Source organism: Temnothorax curvispinosus, unplaced genomic scaffold, assembly GCF_003070985.1.
Source record: "Temnothorax curvispinosus isolate PA1 unplaced genomic scaffold, ASM307098v1 QBEX01001498.1, whole genome shotgun sequence".
Taxonomy (NCBI): Eukaryota; Metazoa; Arthropoda; class Insecta; order Hymenoptera; family Formicidae; genus Temnothorax; species Temnothorax curvispinosus.
Genome location: NW_020211278.1, coordinates 1,656,772 through 1,682,102, shown reverse-complemented (window position 1 = coordinate 1,682,102; position 25,331 = coordinate 1,656,772). Strand labels below are relative to the sequence as shown.

Below are 25,331 nucleotides of genomic sequence, written 5' to 3'. Positions count from 1 at the left end.
ATAGAAAAGTTACTCTTACACGCTTTTATTTAATCATATCGAGAATCATATGCATTAAAATTGCAGAGAGACTTTCTCCCTCGCATTCCAATTCCATATCATTTTAAATAAATTTTTAACATAAGCATGTTACATAATTATTTTCATCGCTGTTTTAATTACCGATAGTGAACCTCGAATCATAAACGACGTAATTGAAAACAGTATTCGCGCAACCGTTTTCTTAATATTCCTCTCTAATTCTTATGTAAATTCTCCGAACACGAAAACGCGTGCGATCCAAATAAAACGAGAATAAACAGTTAATTTCCCAAATGGCATAAAACGTATAAATGATGAATCACTCACCCATCGTTGTTCCGCCGATGCCGGAGAGATAATTTAACGCTCACTGTAGTACGGATACGCAGTAACTCATCCACGTTGATCTGTAAAATACAAATAGACCCAAATTATAACAGAGTGTGGAATAATTAATATTCCAAAAAATAATCTTGAGCGTATTAAACTTTTTATTTGTTTTTTTCATGAGATATTTAATACAAAATTTAATTTCTAAAAAAATTTTTTTTTTTTAGTATTAACTTTAGATTTCGTAATATAGAAAAGTTTTCTTCTTTATATTTTTTACATGTATCATTCAGATATAAATGATTTAAATATTTAATTAAGAACCGATCAATTTTGTACAAAAAATATAAAAATATATAAATGTATATATAGGTAACAAATTACTCACTCTTTGACTGCTCTGTCGATGCGGGATGCCACCCAGGCCTCCTCTTCCCCTTTTTTGTCCTGTTGTCGTTTCCTTGTAGCATTCACTCGCGGGAGCACGATTAATTACGCTCGAACTAATTTTATACGATCGTCGCGCGATATTTTGTGTGGCACTCCCGTTAGTCGCAACGTGAATTTTATGAGACGAATGAATAATATGTTTCAGGATTACATATCCATTAGTACTAATCTGTTTTTAGCTCATCTATTTCAAGACACTAATAGTGACTAGATCTATCAAACGTTGTATTGATACACAAGTCGACACAAACGTCGTTTTATCAGTCTTGGCATTCAAGGAGTAACAAAGAGAGAACGAGACTTGTGTCGACTTGTGTCGGTAAATGGAAAGTACCTAGTGTGTATTCTTTCAGTTCTATTTATCTCAAATTAAAGTAAGGCACGATTCGACTGACCAACCCGATGCGCAGCAGCGGAGTTGTAAAAAGCCGTTAACCTGTAAAATACAAATACGTGTAAATTAATTTGAATTTTTCATACATCTTTTCTCACACGGAAGCATCTAATAACGATGCAATTCCCAGAAAACGACCAATCCCGTAACAAATAATAAATAAATAAGTAAGGTACTCACCCAAAGTGTTGCTCCGCCGTTGCCCGATGCCCCCCAAGGCCTCCTTCTCCTCTAAGGTTTCTTCGTTGCACACACGTATGTAGACACATGTATAATACACGGCACAACGCTCGCGACACTTTGTGTACGGCACTCCCGACCCGGTAATCGAACGCGTACTTACTTCATTTTTACGTCGCGATGATAACGTACGATCGTACCAAACTGTGATCTGTTCAACACTCACGACATCCCGCAAATTAATGCGACGCACGAAATGGACGGAGAGGATTTGAAAATCACGCGACCAACTTCACGCGCCAACCACCGCGGCCCGACGCGACGCTGGGATCAGGCGACATACAGAGGCACGGTCAGGTTAGAAACTTAGGACCCGTATATACGGACTATTTTGTGGCGCAACAGATTAGCGCTATACCCAGAGCAGAGAGAATCAAGGAAGAGCGAAGCGGATTTACCGGAAATCCGCCCTTTTCCAGCACTGTCGAGCGTACACGGACGTGGTCTCTGCTTTGGTGTGCGTTACCAGTACATTCCCTCCACCTCCACGTAAAACGGGGAGCACACACTTCTGCATAACGCATAATACGTAAGCATAAGAAAACTGATTGGTCTATTTCTTTATGCACATGTGTATGGACCAATCAACTTTCTTATGCTTACGCATTATGCGTTGTGCAAAAGTGTATGCTCCCCGCTTAAGCGGAGAGCACACACTTCTGCATAACGTATAATGCGTACACAGTAAAAAATAAAATGTTAATCGTAACATTTTTCAAATGTCCCAGAAAGTCCACTCTAAATTTTGAGTTAAAATAACTCATTCATCGTGTGTTACTTGTTGACAAATTAGAAATGTTAATTTATTGACACTATATTTTACATTTATATTTGTTCTTTTAACTTTAAGTATAATGTAAAAATAACTTGTAAAAAATGTCGATATAACATATTTGAATAAACGATAGTTATTTCAACTTAAGAGAAATGTTGTTTTGAACATTTGATTGTAGTAAATTTGATTATTTTGTATGTCAAAGTTTACGATTATTTGAAGATTTACTTTAACTTTTGTTTATGTTAAAATAACTTTAAGGCGTGTTGATTTTTTGAAATAATTATGTTAAAAAAACTTAAAATAATATTCAATTTCTAAATGACATACATAAAGTGTTAAGTTATCACGTTGACATTAATATAACACATGAAAATGTTACGAAAATAATTAAATAGCTGTTGTATGTTAATTTTCCATTGAAATAATAGTCAAATCTTGGTAACACAAGAAAATTTTAACATTTGGACGCACGATTTTTTACTGTGTAAGCATAAGAAAATTGATTGGTCCATACACATGTGCATAAGGAAATAGACCAATCAATTTTCTTATGCTTACGCATTATGCGTTGTGCAAAAGTGTGTGCTCCCCGCTTATTAACGTACTAAACAGCGCGCTGTCCTTGTCATTCTTATGAAGTTTGTCAGAAAATGGCGGAACCAATCAGAGTAGGGAACACTATATATCCGCTACATTATTCCTTGATTCTCTCTGGTATGTATGTATACATACAGACATGCCCTTAGATTTGCCGATAGCGACAGATCTCGAAGGAATAACGCGAAAAGAGTAGAAATTCATGAAGCTACGATCCGCTCGGGAATCGTGACTCGCGACATTTCGCAATACAGAGTCATGGACGAACTCGAAAATCGCAATCACCACTAATTAACGCGTCATCCCCAGTGGCAATGTTACATCCGCTTCAGCGTATGCTTACGCGAACTGAATAACAAATCGCATACGTTCGCCATGCATTTCAAACATTTCAAATTCCGCGAAACTCATCGCGTGTTATTTACGGCTCGTGTATTATATTCTTATGCCCTCGATCCGAAAATAATTGCGTTTAAAATCGGCGAAATAATTATTCCATTCGTCAAACGGCGCGATGGAATAAATAGTTTATAATTCCTCTCCCGTTCTGAATTCTATCTCAAATGATTGAATTGTGCGAGACACGCGCGTTGATAAACAGCCCGTCGCTTCGATGCGTTTACGAGACGCTAATTGCGGCAATTAATCAAGCGCGCGCGTTAAGAATTGTTAATTGTACGTGGGTGCATGAGTGTCCACGGTTTCTCCTAGTACCCGTCGCGGCCGTGTTTCGGAGAGGTAATAACACTACGACCCACGAAGTGACCGTTGTCTACCGAGTAGGTACCGATACTACCGATTCGAGTCTCATTGTGCGGATGATAACACGCGGCGAGCTTGCGTAAACAAAACGCACCCTGCCCCGAAATAATTAGTCGAATCGAAGTCGATTTGACGTCGATGCGTCGGTTAACTTTTCAAAATATATTCAGCGTATTATAAAATACACATACACGATAACACGACTAATTTTCTTTCTTTACTTTTTATTTTTCAAATTGATTTCATCGAGTGTGCTATTATTCCTTTTGACGATAAATTAATTCTTTTTGACGATAAAAGTTTGAATTGTTTAATTATTTCATTTAAAACAGAATTATACAATTAAATGTTTATGATTTATTTTCGTTTCCAAAAAAATATATAGAAAGAAAAAACGTTTACTTAATAAAAAAAGCTTTTTTTTCCACAATTTAATAATTCCCGCAAATTTTTATTACACACATTTTTCACTTGTACCTTTTTTAATATTTAATTCAAGCTCACAGAAACAATGACATATTGGACGGCCAGATAATCGTGCAATACCTACGCATGAGATACGTGCTCGCGCGTGATTCGTTGACTGCCATCGTGGAAAAGTTATTCCTCGTGTGGCGAGAAGTGTAACGAGAGCTCGATATATCAAGCGGTCAAGTTACGCCGTCGTCTCGAGAAATTACAGTGGTCCAAAAGGGCATCGTGATAAATCTCACCGACGCATCTCTGTTTTCCGCACCGCGGTCGCCGAAGGCCGCGAAATTCGGGAGAAATTTGATACACACGATTTATCTCGACTCGACACCTCGCGTTATCCTTTTAGCATCCGTGTCTGATCGGAGCGATGATCGATGCGGCGGATCGGGAATCGGGACGATTAAAGAATTCTCTAAAAAAAATAAACGTCACATGTTGTGCCCTAATGGAAGAATGATGTCGCTTAACTTGAAAATAGTGATACGTACTTATTATATATGATGTAATATTAATATGCAAAATATATATTATGAGATATTTTATGTTAATAAAGCATCTATTAATACTCTTATTAGTAATCTATCATATAAAAGAAAACTGCATGTTGTATGATTATATTATATTAATAAAATATAATGTTAATAATGTATAATATAATATTAAAATGTAACGTTAAGAACTTGACAAAAATCAAAGAAATATAACAAAATTTTACAGATTAAGCACGATTTTTAAATTCCTTCTTTGACTTCCTAATAATAACGAAACTTTTTATCTCTTAATTTCCTCCGTCTTTTGTTATCAGCAACATCGCTTATGACGTTATCCAATGATTCCACGGGGATTTTCTCCTTCCTTTAAAAACTTCACGTTTCCTTGGTCCCCGACTATCGAACGACCTATGAAAACGCGTACATGGCCACGGCATAGCGATAACATCGTTACCAGAGAATGTCTGTCTGTATATATAAGTGTAGAGGAACGGCGGGGCGCGACAGAACGTTAGCAGCGCTAGGTGCAATATAGCCGATCGTTGATCGCCGGTGCACGGACATTTGTGCGATATCCGCTTGTGTACGACGTGATCTAACCGGATTTTCCTTACGCGCTTACGGTTGCGGAGAAAAGCGCGACTCTACTTTCTCGCCTGACGTTTGTCTAACGGTCGGCGAAGATCCGGAGAATATCGGACGAAAATGGCCACGAAAGTCTGCTACGTCGCGATCCTCGTTGCATTGTTGGCCAGGTCAGTCTTTCTCAGTGGAAATAGCTTATTATTTCTTTTCCTGGACATACAGTGAACATAAATTAAATACCGATTATGTAATCGCTGGTGCGATAATCGAGTCAGGTGCCTGTATCGAGATCTCGCCGCGAATCCAGACCGATTGAATAAGCGCGCACAAACACAAACGAACAACTTAATTGCCGCGAGTATTCGCGACACACATTTGTCGAAGCAAATTGTGCGTTTGTTTGCTTGGTCTGGATTCAGCTTTAGCCATTAAAATTTTATTATGAGTCGACAAAGTATTTTTAAGTTAAATGCGCTGCGACACTGTTTAGTGTCGCGACAGGACACATTTATAACTGATATCGTCATGTCGTCATGTGCGCATTTAGGTATTCACGGTCGGCGCGTATGAATCATCGTGTTGCATACATGCGAACATATAGTTTACCATAATTGCGTATACGTGACCGAGCAAACAAGTGAAGTGTATAATTATTGATCCCCGATAGTTCACATAATTTTTTATGTTGCAGTGCTCATCCGGGGGCGAGTGCTCCGGATTGGATGAGAGAATTGAACGAACAAATCAGTGCTATGACTCGCAATATTCAACGGCAGACGCAAGAATTAACCCAACATGTGAATTCGCAAATAGAGAATTCATTGCGACCGGCGCTCGCAGAAGTCGACAAAGCAATTGCAAACCTACCGAAAGGTAATCGATCGTAAAATATTTTATAATGTTGACTGGCTGTTTATTTAATATAGGGATCATGTCTAAAGCATTGATATGTAATAAAAATTAAATCGCATTTAAAATAGCGTAACGCACACTTACCTGTATTTGATATCAATAGATAATCCAAAAGTTGAAAGAATTTTAAAAAGTAATTTTTGCATTGTTTATGCAACTAAAAAATATAATAGAAATCACAGCGATGTATCCGTGTGCACTGAAGCGCATCACGAAATTAAATAGATAACTTTGCACTATTTTATCTAATATATTTTTAAACGTCTGAGTCAAGATTTCCAATTGCAGTTATTTTTCTGTCGTTTCCTGTTTGGAAAATGCCGGAGCATCAATATCTTAATGTAATATGTAAAAACGCAGTCTCTTTCCTATCGCACGCGGAAGAGAGAGGTCGACACGTTTGCATAATAACGATATTCTTTATCGTTGCGAAAGATAGAGAGACGGAGATTCCAAAATCGCATCTCGTTCGCGACGCAGTCGACGTTCCTTTCACTATCGGCCGTGATACGAGAAGCAGACACTCAGCATTCTCTGCTAAGTCTCAAAACGGCCGATTATCCCTTTTGCATTCAATCGGTCCGTTAATTCGTTATCGACGTTTAATTCCGCGCGGAACGTTTACCTATGCAATTAGCACGTAGCTATATCCACGAGCGTATCGAATCGAATAGTGTTATTGGCGATTAGTATCGATAAAAATTTAATCGCCGTAATACCCGCTTGGAATCAAACATCTATGACATTGTAATTTAAAAGCAATTAATCAAGAATTTAATAGGATGTCATAGAGCTGCACTTGCTGGATCGAACAAAATTCTATTGTGATATTACATTATCGTTGACGATTAACTAGATTATAGTTTGTTTAAAATAATGTCTGCTTGTAAATAAAATATCAAGTTTTTTCCAAATTTGATCACATTAAAGTAATTTCCGAAATTAAAAGATTAAAAAATGATGTTCTATTTCGCGTAACGATGACAATTCAACATCAGTTTTAAGAGTTTTGAACTCCCTGAACGTGTAAACATATTTTACATCACACGTGCGTGAAAAGTGGCACATTACGCGCGTGACACGCGCGTAATGGGCCACTTTCCACGCACTTGTAATATAAAATAGGGTGTGTAACACGTGTGTTAAGTTGAAAATTGGACGTGCGGGTGATCGCACTCGCCTCCGGCTTGTGCGTCCACTCCGCAAGTCCAATTTCCATCTTACAGCACTTGTTACACAAATAACTATTGATGACACGTATTGATAACAGTTATTGCAGTCTTATTTGATCTATCATTAATTATTACGTAAACATTGCGTGACAAGCATCAGGTTATCGCATAATTAATGTTACATAAATAGTAAGAAAAATTAGCTCACAATAAAATTTGTTCGCAGATGCACAAGGACGTATAATAACAAGTGGAAGTGTAATAACAAATGGCGGCAAAATCACAAGATACAGCTATGTAAATGGTAAGTCACAAACGATCGAGTCCGGTCATACGCCAGATGGAGAACCGTACGTGCGTCGGATTGAGGAAGAAAACGATGGGAAATATCTTTATCACAACGAGGTTTCTTTCAATCCAAGAACTAATGCCACCGATAAGATTCGCTGGAAGCTGAACCTCACCACTCCAGGTGCCATACCCGAAATCATCACAGACGAAAAGTAAAAACGATACATTCTCGTTTTTATGTTCTATATTATAGTATATAATTTGCATTGCTTAAACCTTATATAAAGGAATTAAGATAAGTTCATAATTGATTAGAAAAAAAGAAGATAAAGCTACAACTGTAAAGCTTTCGACAACAAAATAAATAACGAGAGAAATTATGAATCACGATAATCGCAGAATATTATTGAATTTTTGTTCGTTAGAATTCGATGGCAATGTCAGAAAAATTTGTTTTTCTCATCTATTCTCTTAAGAAGATACGTCGAAAAACGTTGATAAGCGTGTAGTTTGTACGCTTCGCGGAATATCGTTATCTGTCATGCAGAGAGGACGTAAACTGATCGTAAAATGCGACAGTAAAATCGTGAGTTATGCGGTGGGGAAAGTCACACCATTATCGAGTTACGCAAATCGACGAAACGCGAATACGGCTAATTTTTTATTATAATTCTGTAAGAGGAAATTTGAAATAACAAATTTCAATTAAAATATGCACTGGCATTATCGACTTTGCGGTATCAATATCGATATCCGTTCATTGTGGTTTCCTACTATGTATGTTCAGCTGAATAACCACTCGTTGTGACAAAGAATTCTCCCACTTGTGTACTTTGGCTACATTGCGAATAAAGCCCTTCTCGATTAAAACGCTCGATAAAAACTCTTACCAATGTTTTTATGTACTATTCATTGTTGGTAAAACTGATTATTTGCTACTTAATAAATCTGATTTTAGCACATTAGTTTTTTTTACTTTTTTTTCAAATAAACGCAATATTAATTTTGTTTAAAAGTTATAATTATCATGTAAAACGACGACATAAATTTATGTTCTTTTTAATGTCTACTCAGCGTTTTATGCTGAAAAAGAATGTTTACTAAGGCTATTAACGACAGTTAACGTAAATGACTGAATATTTTCACGCATTTTTATGAAAGAGTTGCAAGTGTTAAAGGACGGAATCGCGTCATGTATTTTTTTTAATATACAGACAGAAAACCTATCATTTAATCATAATAGAAACACGAGTTTCAATTGAGCAAGGCAAAGAAAAGCGATGAATAAAAAAATGGGAATAAATTTGCACGCGAAAGAGGTTTGACCAATAAAGAATCATTTGTTACGATATACGACTACGAAATTTTCAGGGGAGGATATGGGTGGAGTACCGTTCGCGTTTCGACGCACATACAGAATATTTACACGTATGCGAAACAAACGCGACATACATATATATATTTTTCGCGCAATGGCGTCGAAGCTGTATCCAACAATAAAAATGTCGTTACCCAACGCGTAATTATATTTATAAATGCCATTATCAGTGAAAATGTGTAAAATTGTATACTTATATTATATTTATGTTTTTGATATTTTTACAGTCACCTGGCGAGAAATGCTTTCGGCATATAACTGCAGCACTTATTAACATATTTATAGAATTTTATAATGTACTCGTAAACGTCACTAAAGGCTGGAAAAACGCCGAATTATTCCCCTTCATGTTTTTCTATAAAGTAACACCATAAAGTAAGTTACGACGCAATTTTCACGACTTTGTTTTCATGTAAATGGATTTAGCGCTGAATTCATTTTCTTATAGGTAAACAAAAATATATATATATATTATGAATTGCGAAAAATTAAAAGCAGGAAATTGCAAAAATTAAAAACAAAATTATGAAGAATAGCGAGCAGAAATGTATACTCTGAAGAGACGTTTTCTTCGTAAACATTGGATTATTCGAACACATGAATAAAAACGAAAGTGGCAGCGTTTTATCGTGCGTCGAATGCGAACTTTCGAGACGATACGTACTTTCTTCCCTTTCATCATTCGTCTCTACGCCGTTGCCGATAGATTTACATACGCATACAAAAGGATACGTAATACGAGACTCCCTACGCGCTTCGGAAAGGGATACTCCCACGTGAGTTTCGGTGCGTGCGAGATCGGTCGGTTTTCGGTCTTTTTTTTTTTTTAATGGATGTGGGATCATTGTCTACGCGTGACCACGATCACGAAACACGTGGGCGTAAACTGGTAAGGACTGTAGGGCTATCAGTTTTAGCCCTTGAAATTTTATTACTCTATAGTACTATAAAAACTTGAGTGAAACCGTAAATGTGCATTAATAGAGATGTACATATTTAATCGACCTCTTTGTGGCATTTTTTTTAAAGCAAACCGAAAAAAATAGCCGTGACAAAATAAACTGATAAATAAATTAGAATAAAAACTTGCAGATTTAAAAATAAAAATATTATATAATAATATACAGATATAAAGTAGAAATTTTGACGTGATGCAACTGTTTCTATTTTTACATTTTTTTCTTTAGAGGAATATAAAGCTATTTTATGTTAAACATTTCTGAAATAAGAGATCTTCTGGCATATACAATCTTGTAAAAATTTATTTACTTTCTATAAAAAATTGAAATGCTATTTCAAAATATCAATTCAATTTTTCTTCTATTTTTAATGATTAACATGCAGTCTCTAGAGATCTAAATAAATGATAAATTGTGCAATCAGCATTGTACCCAATCGATGGTGCGTTCGAATAATTTTCTCCCGAACGATTGGACGATTTGGACGCGTATCCTCGAGCGATGCACAGTAATTATTCTTTTGCCTTGCACATCGGCGATACGTGTGCTTGCTGCGAGCGAGACGCGCGTTTTCCAAAGCGGAGCATCTATTTTCTCAATCGAACTGAATGCTCTCGAATAGCCGGCGAGCGAATAAAATGGGAATCGCGAGGCGCAGAAAACCATTCCTCGAATATAGTCAAGCTCGCGAAATACAAGCGGCGTGACTTCGTACTGCCTTTTTTATAACTCATTCGTAAAGTTGAGATTTTTCGCGGCAAGTCATTAAAATGCATGACTCTTGCGGAACGGGAAGCTCGGCGAGATGAGATCTCTACGACGGGAATGTCTCGTTAGAGACGCTAATTTGTCAGGACCGCTGACACGGGGATCCCGAAATGCGTCGTTACAGATGGTAATCGTCGGAAGGATGCAGGAGAGGTCCACCCGATGCGCGGTAGCGGAAGCGTCGAGACGGGAGAAGGAGCAAGCATCGGAATTCTGAACAGGTATGCAATTCAAGAGAGAATATCTTTTTCTCTTGCATAGGAAAAGAGTTTCCTGGAACAGTGGCGTTTGAAATATGGATTCCATCGTCGATATGGACGCCGTAAAAATTGCCGTCGCTTTGTTTATGTCTTTTTGAAATGACAATAAAATATACACGCTACTTTGTGTAATGGATTCAATAAAAACTTTTTCATTCTAATATCCACCCAGAAATATGATACGAGAAAATATTTTTAGCTTAATACCTATGTATACGTATTATTTCTATTTTTATCTCAATATTTAACGCGTAATTGCAGATATATATAATTTGATAAAATAGCATCGCTTGAATACAATCTTATAAATTGCGTTGCATGACGGAGTCACGCAGGAACTCAATATAGCAAAGTGATCTATTTACTGACAAGAATAACCTTCTACTTACGTTGTGACTTGAACATTACCTCTCCCTACGATTACGCGACGTGTGCGATAATGACCCGGTCGACGTCTTTATTCCACGAGACTTTTTACGTCGAAATGCCGCGATAGCGGCGCTAATTACTACGGAGATACGGTAAGGATATTTATGTGTGTCTCCTCCCTTTCCCACTCGTACGCACACACGCGCCGTATTTGCCGTTACGCGAGTGCAAGGTGATCCGGCCTAAGAGGTAATAACAACGCGCGCGGTCGCCCCCCTTTCTTCGTATCTTCGGTCCGGATGCGAATTCTTTTAGAAAATTTCACCGTCATCATATTAATTTCTACTTTATATGCCGATTGCAACGAGCTACGAACCGCGGTATGGGCGCGTGCCTCGTAACTCATCAGAAATTATGCAGCGCGGTGCCACTTCGACGTTTCGTTACTTTACGAGGGTGCAACCTCGGCGCTCCTCTTCGTCTCTCTCTTCCCCTTCTTTCTCTCCCTTTCGTTCCCTTTCATCCGCATTGAGCTTTTCGGATCACGCGCGAGTGGATTTCGAGGAGAACTGAGAAGATTGGATGAACTCGGGGAGATTGAAAGAAGACAGAACTTCGAGCGAATTTCGATTTCCAGTGCTGCAGATATGATATGTCGTATCAAATAATAAACGCGAATATCACATTTTTATGATTCCAACTTTCATACCTCGATGAGATGTCAAAATATTTATTTATCGGAATCATATCGCCTTCTTGGGTAATGCTTAAAAAATTAAAAATTTAACGAAATCTTACACTCGTTTGTCCATAAAAGATAGAACGATTTCTCGTACAAGTGTTGTTTATTGTGAATCTGCTCGGGTTTATCGGCCGCGACATATACGTTTGATAATGTCGCCACCGATATTTCTCCCGGCGCTTATTAACGCCGTCGCTATTATCGGACACGCTCGGTCATATTTTTCGCGATTTTATCACCGTGCGCTCCTTTAAAGTAATTTAAACACCATCCACGGAAAACACATGCGTGCACCGACGAAAATACAAGGTAATAACCGAATGCGGTTGCCGCCAGTCGAACGAAGTCTCTCGAACGATTCTCTCGCGGGTCCATGGAGTTTCACTCACATCGAGGGGCTACCAACTTAATTTCTACTTTATATACCAATTATGCCATCTCGAAGCGCACGACTACGCGACACGACGCGGCCGTTCGTAACTCGTCGCGAATTATGGTTGGCATTATCGCTTCGACGTCTCGTTAGTTTACGAGGCAGCGGTTCCTCTGCCCTCCCTGGTCAACTTCAATCACACTTTCCCGATTCGCCCGCGGCCGCTTGTGTGCGGCCGTTTCGTTTACCGTTCCAAAGCGTGACTAAGATGGTTTTGGTCATTAAGTAGCAATAAACGTGCTGCCACGGGCGTACGAGCTTGATCTTTAACTTAGAAAGCAATAAAAAGATTTATTCATCTTATATGTAGCTTTAATATATAAAAAACTTCAAAATTAAAATTAATTAAAGCGCCATTATATATTTATAATTGTTATCTACAATTTTTATAGTTCAAGATTGTCGTCGGCTATCAGAAAAAGAGGTAATATTATGTGGATTAGTCGACCGCGCTTTGCTGCTAATCGCGTAGTAAAATAACTTCAGATTATAGAGAAAGATCCTTTCTACAATTTTTCTTGCAACAGGAGAATTAAATCTAGTATTATACATTTCAAGTCGTGCATTCTGGCACATTTAATTCCGGGGTGAATGTAAAATATAGAACTTTCTAAAGCGTAAAAAGATCTTAAAATGGTAAACCACGGCATATCCGAACATCGGAAGGCGAAAATAACGTAGGAGAAATTCGTGCAATATCCTACGCGGAAATGGATGGATCTGTGCGGGAAGGCACATTATTTTCTTTTTTCTGGCGAGCGATAATCTCTCTCGAGGGCGTCGTCACTTTCTACTAGATATTTCCTTATCTACGATGGCACAATGAAGCTATAAACTTCCAAGGTAGTAGAACATTCGCCGGGCGATTTTATGACTTTATTTCTTTATGACCTCTCATTTTCGGGGGACATTCTATATTTAAGCGACATTTCATAGTTGCAGTGTATTCACCTCGCACCGTTCTTTTTATAAACTACCGCAGGTGAAGTCTATGTACGAAAATAATCCACGGCTATAAACGAGTTTGCCGAAAGTCATTTACGATTCGAGTCTTCGATTCGAAGGCGTAAGATTAGGATAAAGAAGAGCAATCATTTTTTTGCATAATTAATTTTTCTTGGGTTTATTGTGTACGAAATATATTCACCCTCTGCCGCCCTCTGGTACGTAGTTCTAATTGCATTTTTTATTATCCGTAATAGATCTTCTTAAAGCTAGTGTAAAAGTATTATAAAAATTAATTTTCTTTGAATAAATTTTCTGCTTTATACTATTTAATTAAAATAGCACGGTAAACTGTTTATCTTTCTGTATTAAATTTTTTTGCAGCAATTTTTGTTGCAACGCAGGACGTTTTTTAATTAAAGTTAGGCAGCAATCATAGGCAGCAATCATAATCGCAAACGATTATCGTTTCAGAACGCGTGACAGCGTTTCTTTTTAGACAACTTAGAATGATCTCACGCCTTGTTAGCCGCCGCTTTTAGTTCAGCTTTAGTTACCATTAAAATTGAAAGAACGTGACAGGTAGAAACCCAAATCTCGTTAGCGCGTGCTTTCCTTTCTCGTTTATTATTCCATCTTCCATTCTGCCCTTTAATCTCCGAATGCGTGCGGCGATTCCTAGGAAGACTCCCTGCTATCTTTCGTGTTAACGAAGATATAGACCATTTCTGATTTCTCGTAAATTTAGGATGTATGCTCTTTATTCATGAACTGTATTTCACGATCGTCAGTAATTTGGTCCCTAAATACAAAATAACGTGTGATATGATTACGCGTACATATAAAAGTAGCAATTATCAAGTAATATGATATCTACACTTTATATAAATTGTAATTATTTCTCGACAGCCTGACAAATAATCACGAGTTCATTTATATGTAAGACATGTAAGTATAACATTTTCAAGATACTATAATAATACTATAATACTGTAATAATGTTGTATTATGTTATATTAATTGAATAATCGGTGCATAATGAAACGATAAAGTTATGCAAAGTCTTATATGTTTATCAGTCCCCGTCGAAAATATATCGCATAAAAAAGACAATTTTTAGTGGATAGATAGCGTGCAAAATATATCTCGTGATTATGCGTGCCAGAGACGCGCGGAGCAGAAAAGGGATATGTACGGGGTACCTTAAATGGTAATGCCCCGGGCTTTTGCCCCCAAATCGCGATCTCTCCGGATTTCATTCCGTCTCTCTTTCCCTCTCGTTTTTCTTCCGTCACTCTCTGTCATTCTAGAGACACGCGCACACTTTGCGTCTCTCGTTTCTTCTTACGACGGTTATCAAGCAACGTATCTCACGATCGAATATCTTTGAAGAAAGGTCGTAAAGTTGATACGTGACGCCGAGGAATTAGATTGTCATCGCGCTAAGTTCCCTGTGTTATTTTAAACACATGTCCATTGGCACCTGTCTTAATTTGAGCGATCACAGTTGACTTAGTCATTTCTTGCTCGTAAATCATTGTCTCAATCTTTTCATTACCACTGTTTTTCTTTATCGGAGAATAACAACAGCACGTGCGATAGGTAATACGAGCAAGACAGATCTTAAAACTTCTTGACAAATCATATTACAAGCATTACTTTATATGCAAATACATCCATCTTCTTCCAAAATTGTGAGCACGAAGGCTTGCCGATACAACGTCAAATTAATCTTACTCACAAGTGGATTTAGGACGGAGATGTTGCGCCCTCAATCTTGTACGAAAGATCTCGAGGTGAAACGCGTCGGATGATGATAATTTCTTATCGACGCGTAAATTCAACGTTCGTGTAAATTCTCGTTTCCTTCTTTTTTTTTTTTCAATTCTTTATAATTTCGCAAACGCACATTCCTCTAAAAACGTATTCAGTTTCGTGTACGTTCGCATAAGGAACGTTCTGAAAAACTCGCGCTGTTCTCCTTTCCATCGTAAAGTCATTTTGTGGCGAGTCAATTTTGCTTGCACGCGAACCTTACGTGATATCTCGTGAAACCCGGTATTTTATTTCTCTCACAAAGGATCATATTCGAGCAACAACGTCCTTTTTGGTGCAGCGCCCAAAGACGAATTCTGGGACGCAAATGATGGATTTACTGTTAAACGCACACAATGCGTTAAACACCCGGAAAGACTTGGAGACTTGAGGACTCGATGTGTATACTTATTCTTTTGTACGGCTGAACATACAATGAACACGGAGAACGCACATTTCAAACGTTAAAGAACTGTATTATTAGACGCTTTATCATTCAACTGCGAAATGCGGACATTTCTCTGAGAGAATTACGAATTTAATTACATTTTTTCCCTCATTCGCGGACGAAATGCCTCGTCCGAGTTTTATGTCGTTAATTTGTCGCTGGCTATAATGCAGATAAATCTAATTCTACTTTTTCTTTAGAGTAGAGAGAATAATTAAATTTTACACAGACTACAGTAATTAAATTTTTCAACGTCTAATTCTGACTCTAGCTTGGCTCTCAAATTGCTTTTTATATGCGTTTTATTTCGTTGAGTAAGAGATTCGCGGATCTTAATCCGAAAAAAGAAAAAGGAAAGAACGAGCATGACCCGTTATTGGCACAGTCAACTTCGAGTTACGTTTCATTCGGAGCGATCAATGACGCGTGCATAAATAGATAGCCGACATGCGTAAAATGCTGAGAAGCGCGTTTCTCTCACTCGCAACTGAATCGTGTCCCCTTCGGCGAAATGTTATGGATATCGGTTAAGAATCTTTAAAGTGCTCCGTATCTATCTTTAGAATGCTCCATTAAACAGAGGACACATCTAAATTTTATTTATATCTAAGTAATACAAGAGCGTATGATGTGCGTGGTAGAAGCACAATACAAGCAGATAAGAATCAGAACTACATTTACCGCTGAATTCGTGACACGAAAATAATTTTATCTAAATGTTAAATAGTGTTGATACGTCTAACTGTTCGCCTATAAATACTCCAAGGTACACAAATCGTTCGCTTCTCACGCGACGTTTATGTGTGTATGTATGTACTATACTCTCGTACGTCGATACGTACGTGCGTGCGTGCGTGCGTGCGTACGCCGCGTGGCACGGCGATGCCAATGGCCTGGACAGGTATGTGGGTGATGTCCGTTTTCTCGAGTATCGCATTTAGAGACGGAGACCGCGGGATTTGTCTGTCGGGTAAAGAGAGAGCCTCGTTCCTTTCATTCTCGCCCGCGACTCCCCTCGTCCATCCTCGGCCACGTTTCCGCTCCTCTCCGCTCTTCTCACGGGATGGACTCTCGCGTGGTCCCGCTATCCTTCTCCAGCTCCCGGACCAGCAGCGGCGAGATTCCGTCGCGTCGCGGAGTCTGCGGCGTCAAGCGGTTTAATGAAACGGACTCGAACGGAATCGAATATTTCTCAAGTTATCGGCCGTCCATTACTTCTCGCTTTGACAAGCGTATGCGCCGCCGAGTATTCGCATGAATTAACCTTTGTCCAGACAGGTCGCGCGTAATTCTCCCGCCTCGCTTCTCCACTTCCACGAAGTGACTCCTGATTCGCGGCCTTAGCCTTTGCGTCAATTATGCGGCGTTAATAGGTTCATTGAATGATCGGAGACTGGAGAAGCGATGTCGAATTGCCGCGTTGAATTGGCACAATGCAGCATGCATGAAGTACTTTTGTACTACAATAATCTGACGCGGCACAAGTTCAATTAGACGTGAGATATCGCTCAACAATAGCAAACAATTTTAAAGAAATATACATTGTTCAAGTTACAGCAAGCATTTTTTATTGAAACTTGCAAATTATTTAAAATATTTTTCTTGTATATGTTCTATTTCATTTCTCAAATAAGAAATTATTTTTCCGTATATATTAATGCAGTACAAAATACTTAACTATAGCTACTCAAGTGGTAGCAGTAAAAATATAATAATAATTAATGTATCAACATTTTTCATTAAATTGTTCTTATACTTATGCACGTAAGAAACTTGCGCGTCACGCGAGCGCCTAATGGTAGATATCCAGCTTGAAAGAGCGTTTGCGTGGTTCCGTATAGTACAGGCGTGTATGTGTATATAAGTGACGGTTTTCCATATTTCGGAGTCATTGTCTGTTCCCTGGTTGTCGACTAAAAAGCCGCCGTTACGTTGCCGTGACTTGTCACATAACGAGAGTCGGTGCGCCGATATATGTTAATTAAAATGACGCGCATTAGTATCTATCAAATTGTGTTATTCTTTTTATTGTGCATCCTTCAATGCTGCCGATGTCTCCCCGTTGATTTTCAAAACACCACGGGTAAGCATTGTTTTATATTAAATAATCTTAGATTTTTACGTTATAAATATGCACTGCGAAAAAAAATTACTTACTTTACTATAATTAAATTTAACTTGTTATTTTCAAATTTAAATTTGAACTTTGAACTAACTTGATTGTGTTTCCTACGAAATAAGTAATAACAGTGCAAATCGATAAAAAAAATATTTATTTTTATGTTTGGTTTAGTTCAGGATAAATTATTACATTTTTGATAAAATAGGAAAATATATTTCTATATGATGATTCAGATCATACGTCCGACATGTCCACGCGATCTGTTTTATAAACTATGACACAATCAGACTACTTTTGATAGATATTCATAGAGTTTGTGTCATATTACATGAGAATGCGCGCTTTTCTTGACCGCAATATTTTTCAACGTATACATTAAATGCAAACGCATCGAGGCGCGTTATAAATCAAGAGTTGTAAAAGCAGATTGAAACGTATTTTTATGTTTCGCAAGTCTTCGAAAAGGCGTATTCTTTCAACGGAAATAGTCAAATCATATTACGATAATGTATCATCCAGACGTTCTATCTTTCAATGGTCCTCTCTAAATTTCGATACACGTTATACATGTGTTCACGCACACGCACACGCACACGGAAACGCGCACATGCATCGTGTTCACCGATGCATGTGGGACGTCCCATATTTCTTAGATTCGTCGATGGTTGGGAATCAGGAATGGCAGGCACGTCTTCATGCGGAACTGCTTCGATTTCCGGAAGACATTTCCCATTCGTACCTTCGCTACAAACGGCTTGTCGATCAAAAACTTACGATTTTATCCCCGAAGGTGCGTTATCGTAAACTTATCACATTCTCTATAGATTTGGACGGTACTTAAAATAAGAATGCTATAATAGGAATTTATTTTTTTTTTCTAGAAAGCATATCAATCTTGCATCGCGCCGGGAAATCGAAGCGGCCACTGCAAGTTTTTCACTGGATGCCCTTTGGCGGTTTTTGATCAATCCCGCTCGTACTTTCCGCAATTTATGGGTTATATATGCATAATTGAGGAGAAGTAAGCTCACACATTATGTTTTCATGCATCAATTGTTTCTATTATTAATGTTTTCTTTGTCGCAGGTACGTCGGTGTGTGCTGTCCGGATAGCATGACAGCTCGATCGAAAAGGACATTCCACGATGATTTAGCCAGCAAGTTACCGGCGATAGCGAGTTTGTATAAATTTTAATTATTTATTTGAGATTAATATAACTTTGTTTAATTATATTATTTAGTTAAATTATTTACATATCACAAGATTATTTTCACATGATAGTAACGATTAAAAAATAATTTTTTTTAATTAAATAAACCGTCATAATTGTAAGATATATATTTTTATATATTTATGCAAAATTTGTAATAAATATGCGCATAAACGTTTTTATCAGCTAACTTGACGCATCTTGATGAAAATGCTATACACGTGCGCTTTCATGACAAGTACCGATGTTTCTCGCGGTACTCACGGTACTCGCGGTATCAAGTGTCCGCTTAGCGAACGAGAGTGCCACGTGTATGTGTTCCAATTCTTCTCTCGCAGGTCTCGACAACGACGAGGAAGAATGGGACGAAACCCGCGGGAACGAGGACGAGAACAAACCATCTGCCAACGAGACAGTGCACGGCGATACGAATTTGGGGAAGGATGCGATGTCGGCCAAGCAAGAGACGAGGGAATCACGAAGACCCAGAGGGTGCGGTACAACCGGGAGAACGAAGACCAGAGTCGCGGGTGGCCAACCGGCTGACCCTAAAGAATGGCCGTGGATGGCGGCTCTTCTCAGACAAGGCGCGATTCAGTATTGCGGGGGTGTATTGATCACTGATAGACACGTGCTCACCGCCGCACACTGCGTTTACAGGTAAACCATCAAGTAACTATCTATCAGCTCTATTCTTCTGTGATGTTCGTTAAAGTTTTTAATGAATATTTAAGTATGAAGAATGACCCTTGTAAAGACAAAACAAGTTCTTAATACCTTCGTATTAAGCTTAATAGTTTCAAACTATTTTGTTACTATACAAGATATTAAATAAAAATTCTTTATTATCTCCATGTAATTTTTCCATATATGTAGATCAACAGAACTTCACGTTATCGTACCTTGTTTCAATGTAAAGTTTAAAATAGTTCAAAAAATCGCGGCTGCATTAAAAAAGAAGAATTGCGACAAGTGGTTACACAATAAAGAAAGAAACATATGCATATGATATTCACTTCGGAACACATGTGTACGTGCTCATACTTCAAAGTTTACGAGCAAAGGTTACGATGATGTGAACGGCATTTCAGACGCAATACATTCATATTCCTGCGGTCGTGGTTGAATTTATAATGTTTTCGGCGCGCCGGCACACATTTCTTCGTATCTTCGTTCAGAGGCTCTAACGCGCGATATACACGCTCGCTTTGTCCGTTTGTTGTAACCACGAAATGAACAGTTAGACTATGGGAATGAGTTACAGTTATCCCGCGCGTTTCCGCCGTCGTATTTTTACAGGTACAAACCACGTGACATTACGGTGAGACTCGGCGAGTACGATTTTACCACGTCCGAGGAGACGCGGGCGTTGGATTTCATGGTGTCGGAGATACGGATACACAGGGATTTTAAATTGAACACCTACGAGCACGACATCGCTATTATTAAAATTCATCGGCCTACCGTGTTTAACACCTACATCTGGCCCATTTGCCTTCCACCCGTTCAACAAACGTTCGAAAATAAAATCGCCATCGTTACCGGTTAGTACAAATAAATCTCATATATATATATATCATATTTTAAATACATCCCTAAAAATTAATAGCAAATGTTAACTTTTCCATTCAAGCTTGTCATTTATACACAAATAGTATGATAGATTATTTTTTTAACTGCCATAAAAATGATTAAATGATTGATTTATTGTCATTGCTACCGCTAAAAAAATTTTTTTAAATAGTAAGTGTAAACTTATCATGAAAAAATTAATTTCTCTGACTTACCTGCTAAACGGCGAGATACGCGAAGGAAGTAAAAAGATGCGAGCTGTTCTCTAAAAGTCGTGAACATTTTTAGGTTGGGGCACGCAATACTATGGAGGACCTACTAGTACAGTGCTGTTGGAAGCCACGGTGCCGGTGTGGCCTCAAGAAAGATGCGTTCGCAGCTTCACGCAACTGATCCCGAATACTACTCTGTGCGCCGGCGCTTATCAAGGGGGCCGCGACGCCTGTCAGGTGAGACAATAATTTATTCATTCCGAGCTCGATGTGACGTCGCGACGATGTGATGAAATGTTAAGTGCGCGTGGACTAGCCAGGAAGACTTCATCTTTAATGAACGCCGTCTTCCTAGTTGAAACTGTTAATAATTTAAGACAGCCTGAGGAACTGTCGAGAGAAGGACGGACCTAATTTAATTGCATTACCTGGTCGAACGAGCCGTTTCTTCTTTCAGGGTGACTCGGGCGGTCCGTTGCTGCATCAACTCGCCAACGGCAGGTGGGTCAACATCGGGATAGTATCTTGGGGGATTCGCTGCGGTGACCCTGGATATCCGGGGATATATACTCGTGTGAACTCTTACCTCGATTGGATATTCGCGAATGCCGTGTTTTGAGAGTCACGTAGCATCAGCCGCTCTCACGTGCCAAAGATTTTTTTCTACTTTTATACATTTGCAATTTTTTTCACTTACGTAAGGCGTGCATCCGGCTGATAAGGCGATCCTTCCGGCTCTGATTAGCGAGGCGACACACGTACGAAAACGAATTTATTAAATGGCCGCTCGACGCCGGGGCTAACTTAGACGATCTTGAAAACGATTAAACTTTATTTTCGGAATATTCATTGGTACATCGTTGAAAGAGAGATTGACACAGATAGAATTTCGCTCTTTACGATGCGTCACACCCCTCGTACCACCATACCACGCTTACAACAGGGCGACCGCAGAGTATCATCAGCTACCTGTACCGTTCGCCCATACATTAAACACGGGTATGCAATCGCGACCGCATATGCACATACCTGTCTTGTGTACATGTGTATGTGTGTATGAATACGCGCATGTGTGTGTGTTTTCGTGTGTGCATTCGCAGATATATGCACTTGCAATCGTTATTATTTCTCAGACACGTCACAGACTCGTTTTGCGAGAGGCCCAGCCCCCGTTTGCCACGAGTGACCCTAAACATCGACGTTACTACGGTAACTTTTGCTTTTGCAGCCATACATATATATATATAATCTAATCTCATAAACATATACATGTACTTGCGTATACATATATATATATATATATATATCTTTTTCTCTTTTGTATATTTATATATATATAACATCCTTACACGTGTACGAAATTTTGTGTTGCATGGGTCTCGCGACGCGTTGCGAACGGTCATATTTGTCATATCGAGCATGTAACGATAAACACTGTAGCCGAGCTATGTTTTCCATGATGCTTTCTCGTGATCCGTGATTCCGTAGTCGGAAGGGTACGAAAAATATTTTGCAATAAATAAGAATGTTATATTGGAAGAAGCTTACGCAAATATTTCTACAGAATATGTAACACGTTTTGGTCGGAGAAAATTTACCGTTCTATCTGTTACGATGAATCTCACGTCAACCTGTCAATCTCGATAAACTATTTCTCTCTTCCATTCTCAATAATCGCGATAATAAAGTAGACATGAGAAAAAGACGATTCAGTCAATCGCGATTCTTTTTTTGGTAAAATGGACCCTACGATCCTCACAAAGAGAGAGAGAGAGAGAGAATTTAAATTCGCTTGCGTTCGCGATTGGATTTTAATTAATTCGGCGTGTAAGGCTCGGCGGGAGTCAGGTATCGGCTGCGGCCAATTTCGAAAAACTTGCCGCTAATGGTAAGCTAATTGTAAGCCCGTTGCATTTTTATCTGCCTTTGCAAATGAATCGCATGGGGACGTACGCGCGTAAACGGGAAATGCGAGTGTTCTCGCTTTGGTACGAATAAATAAAATGCACACACACACACGACCGGTATAATACTGCAGTGTCCATATACGGAAGGCTGTAAGTACCTTCGGCAAAAGTACGTCGCCCCGGTCGTGTACCTCTCTATAATTAATTGCTCCTTCCTCTCTAGTTCTGGATTCGGATCATCCAATCAGACGATCCTCATTGTCCATCCTTATCGCGCGATTAACTCATACGCGATACTCGTATTTATTCTAAATTGCGTTAATCGGTAAACATTGGTTCCATAATACCTTGTAGGAAGAGATCACTTTCAGCGAACTTGGAGTCGGTCCCTTGTCAGCTATATCTATCGCAAATGCGAATAACAGTCAGGATTTATGGTACCAAAAGCAAACCTTTCACTATTTAATTATCTAGAATCCTAATTTAACAGACACTTTCTAGAAATCAAGAAACGTCGTCGTTGAAACTAACGTTAATTAATTCAAGAGAAGCACCTTTATCGTAAATCTGATAGAAGACAATTGTTGCCACGATATGTTCACAAATCACTTTGATTACTCCCGAAACGAAGAATCTAAATTTTAAAAGCTTTGGTAGATCAGGATGATGGATGAATCCTTCGCTTCCGTCGTCCTCACGTCCAAGTCCGTTCGTCCGGTTATCTAATTTTTTTTCGCATCAGTTTCGATCAGTTTCGACCAAAATCATGTTTCGTATCAGTGAACCCGAGCATTGATCGGCTTGGTTGCTCCACGATGTCCTTCGGAGGCTCGATAATTGGCAAGGCGGACGTCACCGGGAGGACACCTTAGAAGAGCTAGACTCTGGGGACCGCGCCGGCGGGTAGCAGAAGCGGCGCATTGGGACCACTCTCGGTATGATTGGGCATACTCTCGGCTGTCGGGTATACCTGGTGCACGGAGTTGTTCGCACTCGGCGGTCCGCTCGCGCGGTTGCGGGACGGCGAGGAGTTGCCGATCGGCGTCGCGACGATGGTACGTGACGCGACCACCGATTTCGGCGTGCCGTTTCCAGTCACGCCGGCGAGACCGCAGGCGGGATTAATTGTCGTGGATCTCTGACCCTGAATCTGGTTCGTGGTCGACGATGGATTGGTCGGGACCGTTTGGCACCGCGATTGAGCGGTCATTAAACCTTGGTGCTGCGATTCCTGCGGTCTCTGTTGACCCGGATGTCCCTGCTGCCGCGCTGGCTCCTGACTCCTCGACTGAATCGATTGCTGGGTCGGATACGGCTGGTCCGACTGACCCTGAAACTTGTGCTGCTGCTGGCTGACGCAGGAGAGCGCCCGTTGCTCCTGTTGCTTTGGTTGCGTCATCTGAATTTGCGTGGTGACGGGAGATTGATCTATAGGAATCGATACTTGGCCGATTGTCGTCGTGGGATTTGCCTGTTGAATGTTGTTGTTCGTTGGTTTCTCGCCCATCAACCAATAAGTTGTCATCGGACCTTTACCCTGTGAATATTAGCGAAAACGAGAGATTATTTCAAGTTAAAACGATTTGATATTTTTCACTACGGCGTGTGATAAAATCTGCATAAGTATTTTATAAAATTATTCCGCAAAAAATATATTTTTCTAATATATATTCCTAGATTATTCATTGCGCGTAGTTAATAGTTAAAAAATAACTCGTTAATGTACAATAGCTCTCAAGTATCTGTTACAAACAAAATACGCGATAATTTATTCATAGAGATGAAAAACAATTAGCTATGGCAACGAAATTATCTTGTTCGTAGTTAGCCACGATGGATGGGGATTAAGAATCACAACAAGCGCGCAGTTCCAGAGATTTAATTAAGGTCGTTCTGCAGTGGAATTCAATAACAAAGGTGAAACTATTGTATCGCTTTGTTACACGATAATGATCAGCGAATGCGTTTAACTCAGGCACACTCGCGGAATATTCAAATAAGCGGCGGCATGCATTACAATGGCCCAGCCATATATATACGAAACACCTGAATTTTAATCCCGGTCGGTAGCCCCGGTACTACATATACGCGCGAATTGCCAAGCGTGTTTCACCGGCGTTATCTTACTAATTAACTGCAGCATACCGCCCGCCGAGTTTCGCGAGTGCGCGCGCGCCCGCTCGAGCTAGGCTCGCTCGCGACCGCTGAACTTTGACCCGAATTGTACGGTAAACGTTCCAATCACTTCGCGGACGCCTTCGTCCATCATTCGAGCAGATGTACTTAATCGACCGACGATTCGACGTTTACGATCGTGCGTTCGCGGGTAATGAAAACCGATCGGGTCGCAAATAATCGCAGATCTGTAATAGAAGTCGGTTGTTATACGTTCACGTGGGGGATATTGACGATCCCCGCGATACTGTTGTGGTTCCGGGATTACGATGCGTCCCTGTCGCGTTATCTGTCGCGTCTTCTTTGTCACGCGAGCGACGGTGACGCACGGGACGAACTATCTGTAATTTCAGCGACACCCAAAATTGACTGACCAGCGGGAATTGCTCTCTTCCGGGAAAACGGAAACAGATCGCACCTGCGGACAACGGGCGGCAGAAGCAATGCATGATGCGATGGATGTATATCACGTGAGAGAGCATAACGCACTCGGTTATGGTAGAGCACCCCTGAATATG

General features: G+C 39.5%; 3 protein-coding genes and 1 long non-coding RNA gene across 10 annotated transcripts in view; 2 read left to right on the top strand and 2 right to left on the bottom strand.

Annotated features, from left to right (window-relative positions):
• Positions 1-348: 348 nt before the first annotated feature.
• Positions 349-1,751, bottom strand: LOC112465184. Its single transcript, XR_003041986.1, has 3 exons — positions 1,376-1,751; positions 740-1,237; positions 349-428 (listed from the first exon to the last, which is right to left on the bottom strand). It is a non-coding gene; the product is annotated as an uncharacterized LOC112465184 (long non-coding RNA).
• Positions 1,752-5,029: 3,278 nt separating this feature from the next.
• Positions 5,030-8,846, top strand: LOC112465177. The gene is made up of 3 exons (XM_025032610.1): positions 5,030-5,292; positions 5,814-5,995; positions 7,433-8,846. Exons 1-3 carry the CDS (start codon positions 5,243-5,245, stop codon positions 7,711-7,713), a joined length of 513 nt encoding a protein of 170 aa, XP_024888378.1. The 5' UTR covers positions 5,030-5,242; the 3' UTR covers positions 7,714-8,846.
• An 8,671-nt stretch (positions 8,847-17,517) lies between these two features.
• LOC112464586 (proclotting enzyme-like) lies at positions 17,518-22,806 on the top strand. Its single transcript, XM_025031669.1, has 8 exons — positions 17,518-17,697; positions 18,390-18,526; positions 18,618-18,757; positions 18,823-18,914; positions 19,286-19,607; positions 20,247-20,491; positions 20,808-20,968; positions 21,189-22,806. The coding sequence occupies exons 1-8, from the start codon at positions 17,589-17,591 to the stop codon at positions 21,348-21,350; spliced, it is 1,368 nt and encodes a 455-aa protein (XP_024887437.1). The 5' UTR covers positions 17,518-17,588; the 3' UTR covers positions 21,351-22,806.
• The window catches only part of LOC112464556 (atrial natriuretic peptide receptor 1-like), a 94,455-nt gene continuing 91,803 nt past the window's right edge, over positions 22,680-25,331 (bottom strand). For all 7 annotated transcript variants that reach the window (XM_025031642.1, XM_025031656.1, XM_025031650.1 and 4 more), the window contains one exon: positions 22,680-24,175. In XM_025031642.1, coding sequence (XP_024887410.1) covers positions 23,516-24,175 — 660 coding nt within the window. In that variant the 3' untranslated portion in view covers positions 22,680-23,515. The remainder of the gene's footprint in view (positions 24,176-25,331) is intronic.

Bases quoted from the DNA above. Each gene is read 5' to 3' on its own strand.
- LOC112464586 (XM_025031669.1), top strand. From the start codon at position 17,589: ATGTTAATTAAAATGACGCGCATTAGTATCTATCAAATTGTGTTATTC. The intron at 19,608-20,246 runs GTAAACCATCAA...GTATTTTTACAG, and splicing joins GCCGCACACTGCGTTTACAG to GTACAAACCACGTGACATTA. The intron at 20,969-21,188 runs GTGAGACAATAA...TTCTTCTTTCAG, and splicing joins GGGGCCGCGACGCCTGTCAG to GGTGACTCGGGCGGTCCGTT.
- LOC112465177 (XM_025032610.1), top strand. From the start codon at position 5,243: ATGGCCACGAAAGTCTGCTACGTCGCGATCCTCGTTGCATTGTTGGCC. The intron at 5,293-5,813 runs GTCAGTCTTTCT...TTTATGTTGCAG, and splicing joins CTCGTTGCATTGTTGGCCAG to TGCTCATCCGGGGGCGAGTG. The intron at 5,996-7,432 runs GTAATCGATCGT...ATTTGTTCGCAG, and splicing joins AATTGCAAACCTACCGAAAG to ATGCACAAGGACGTATAATA.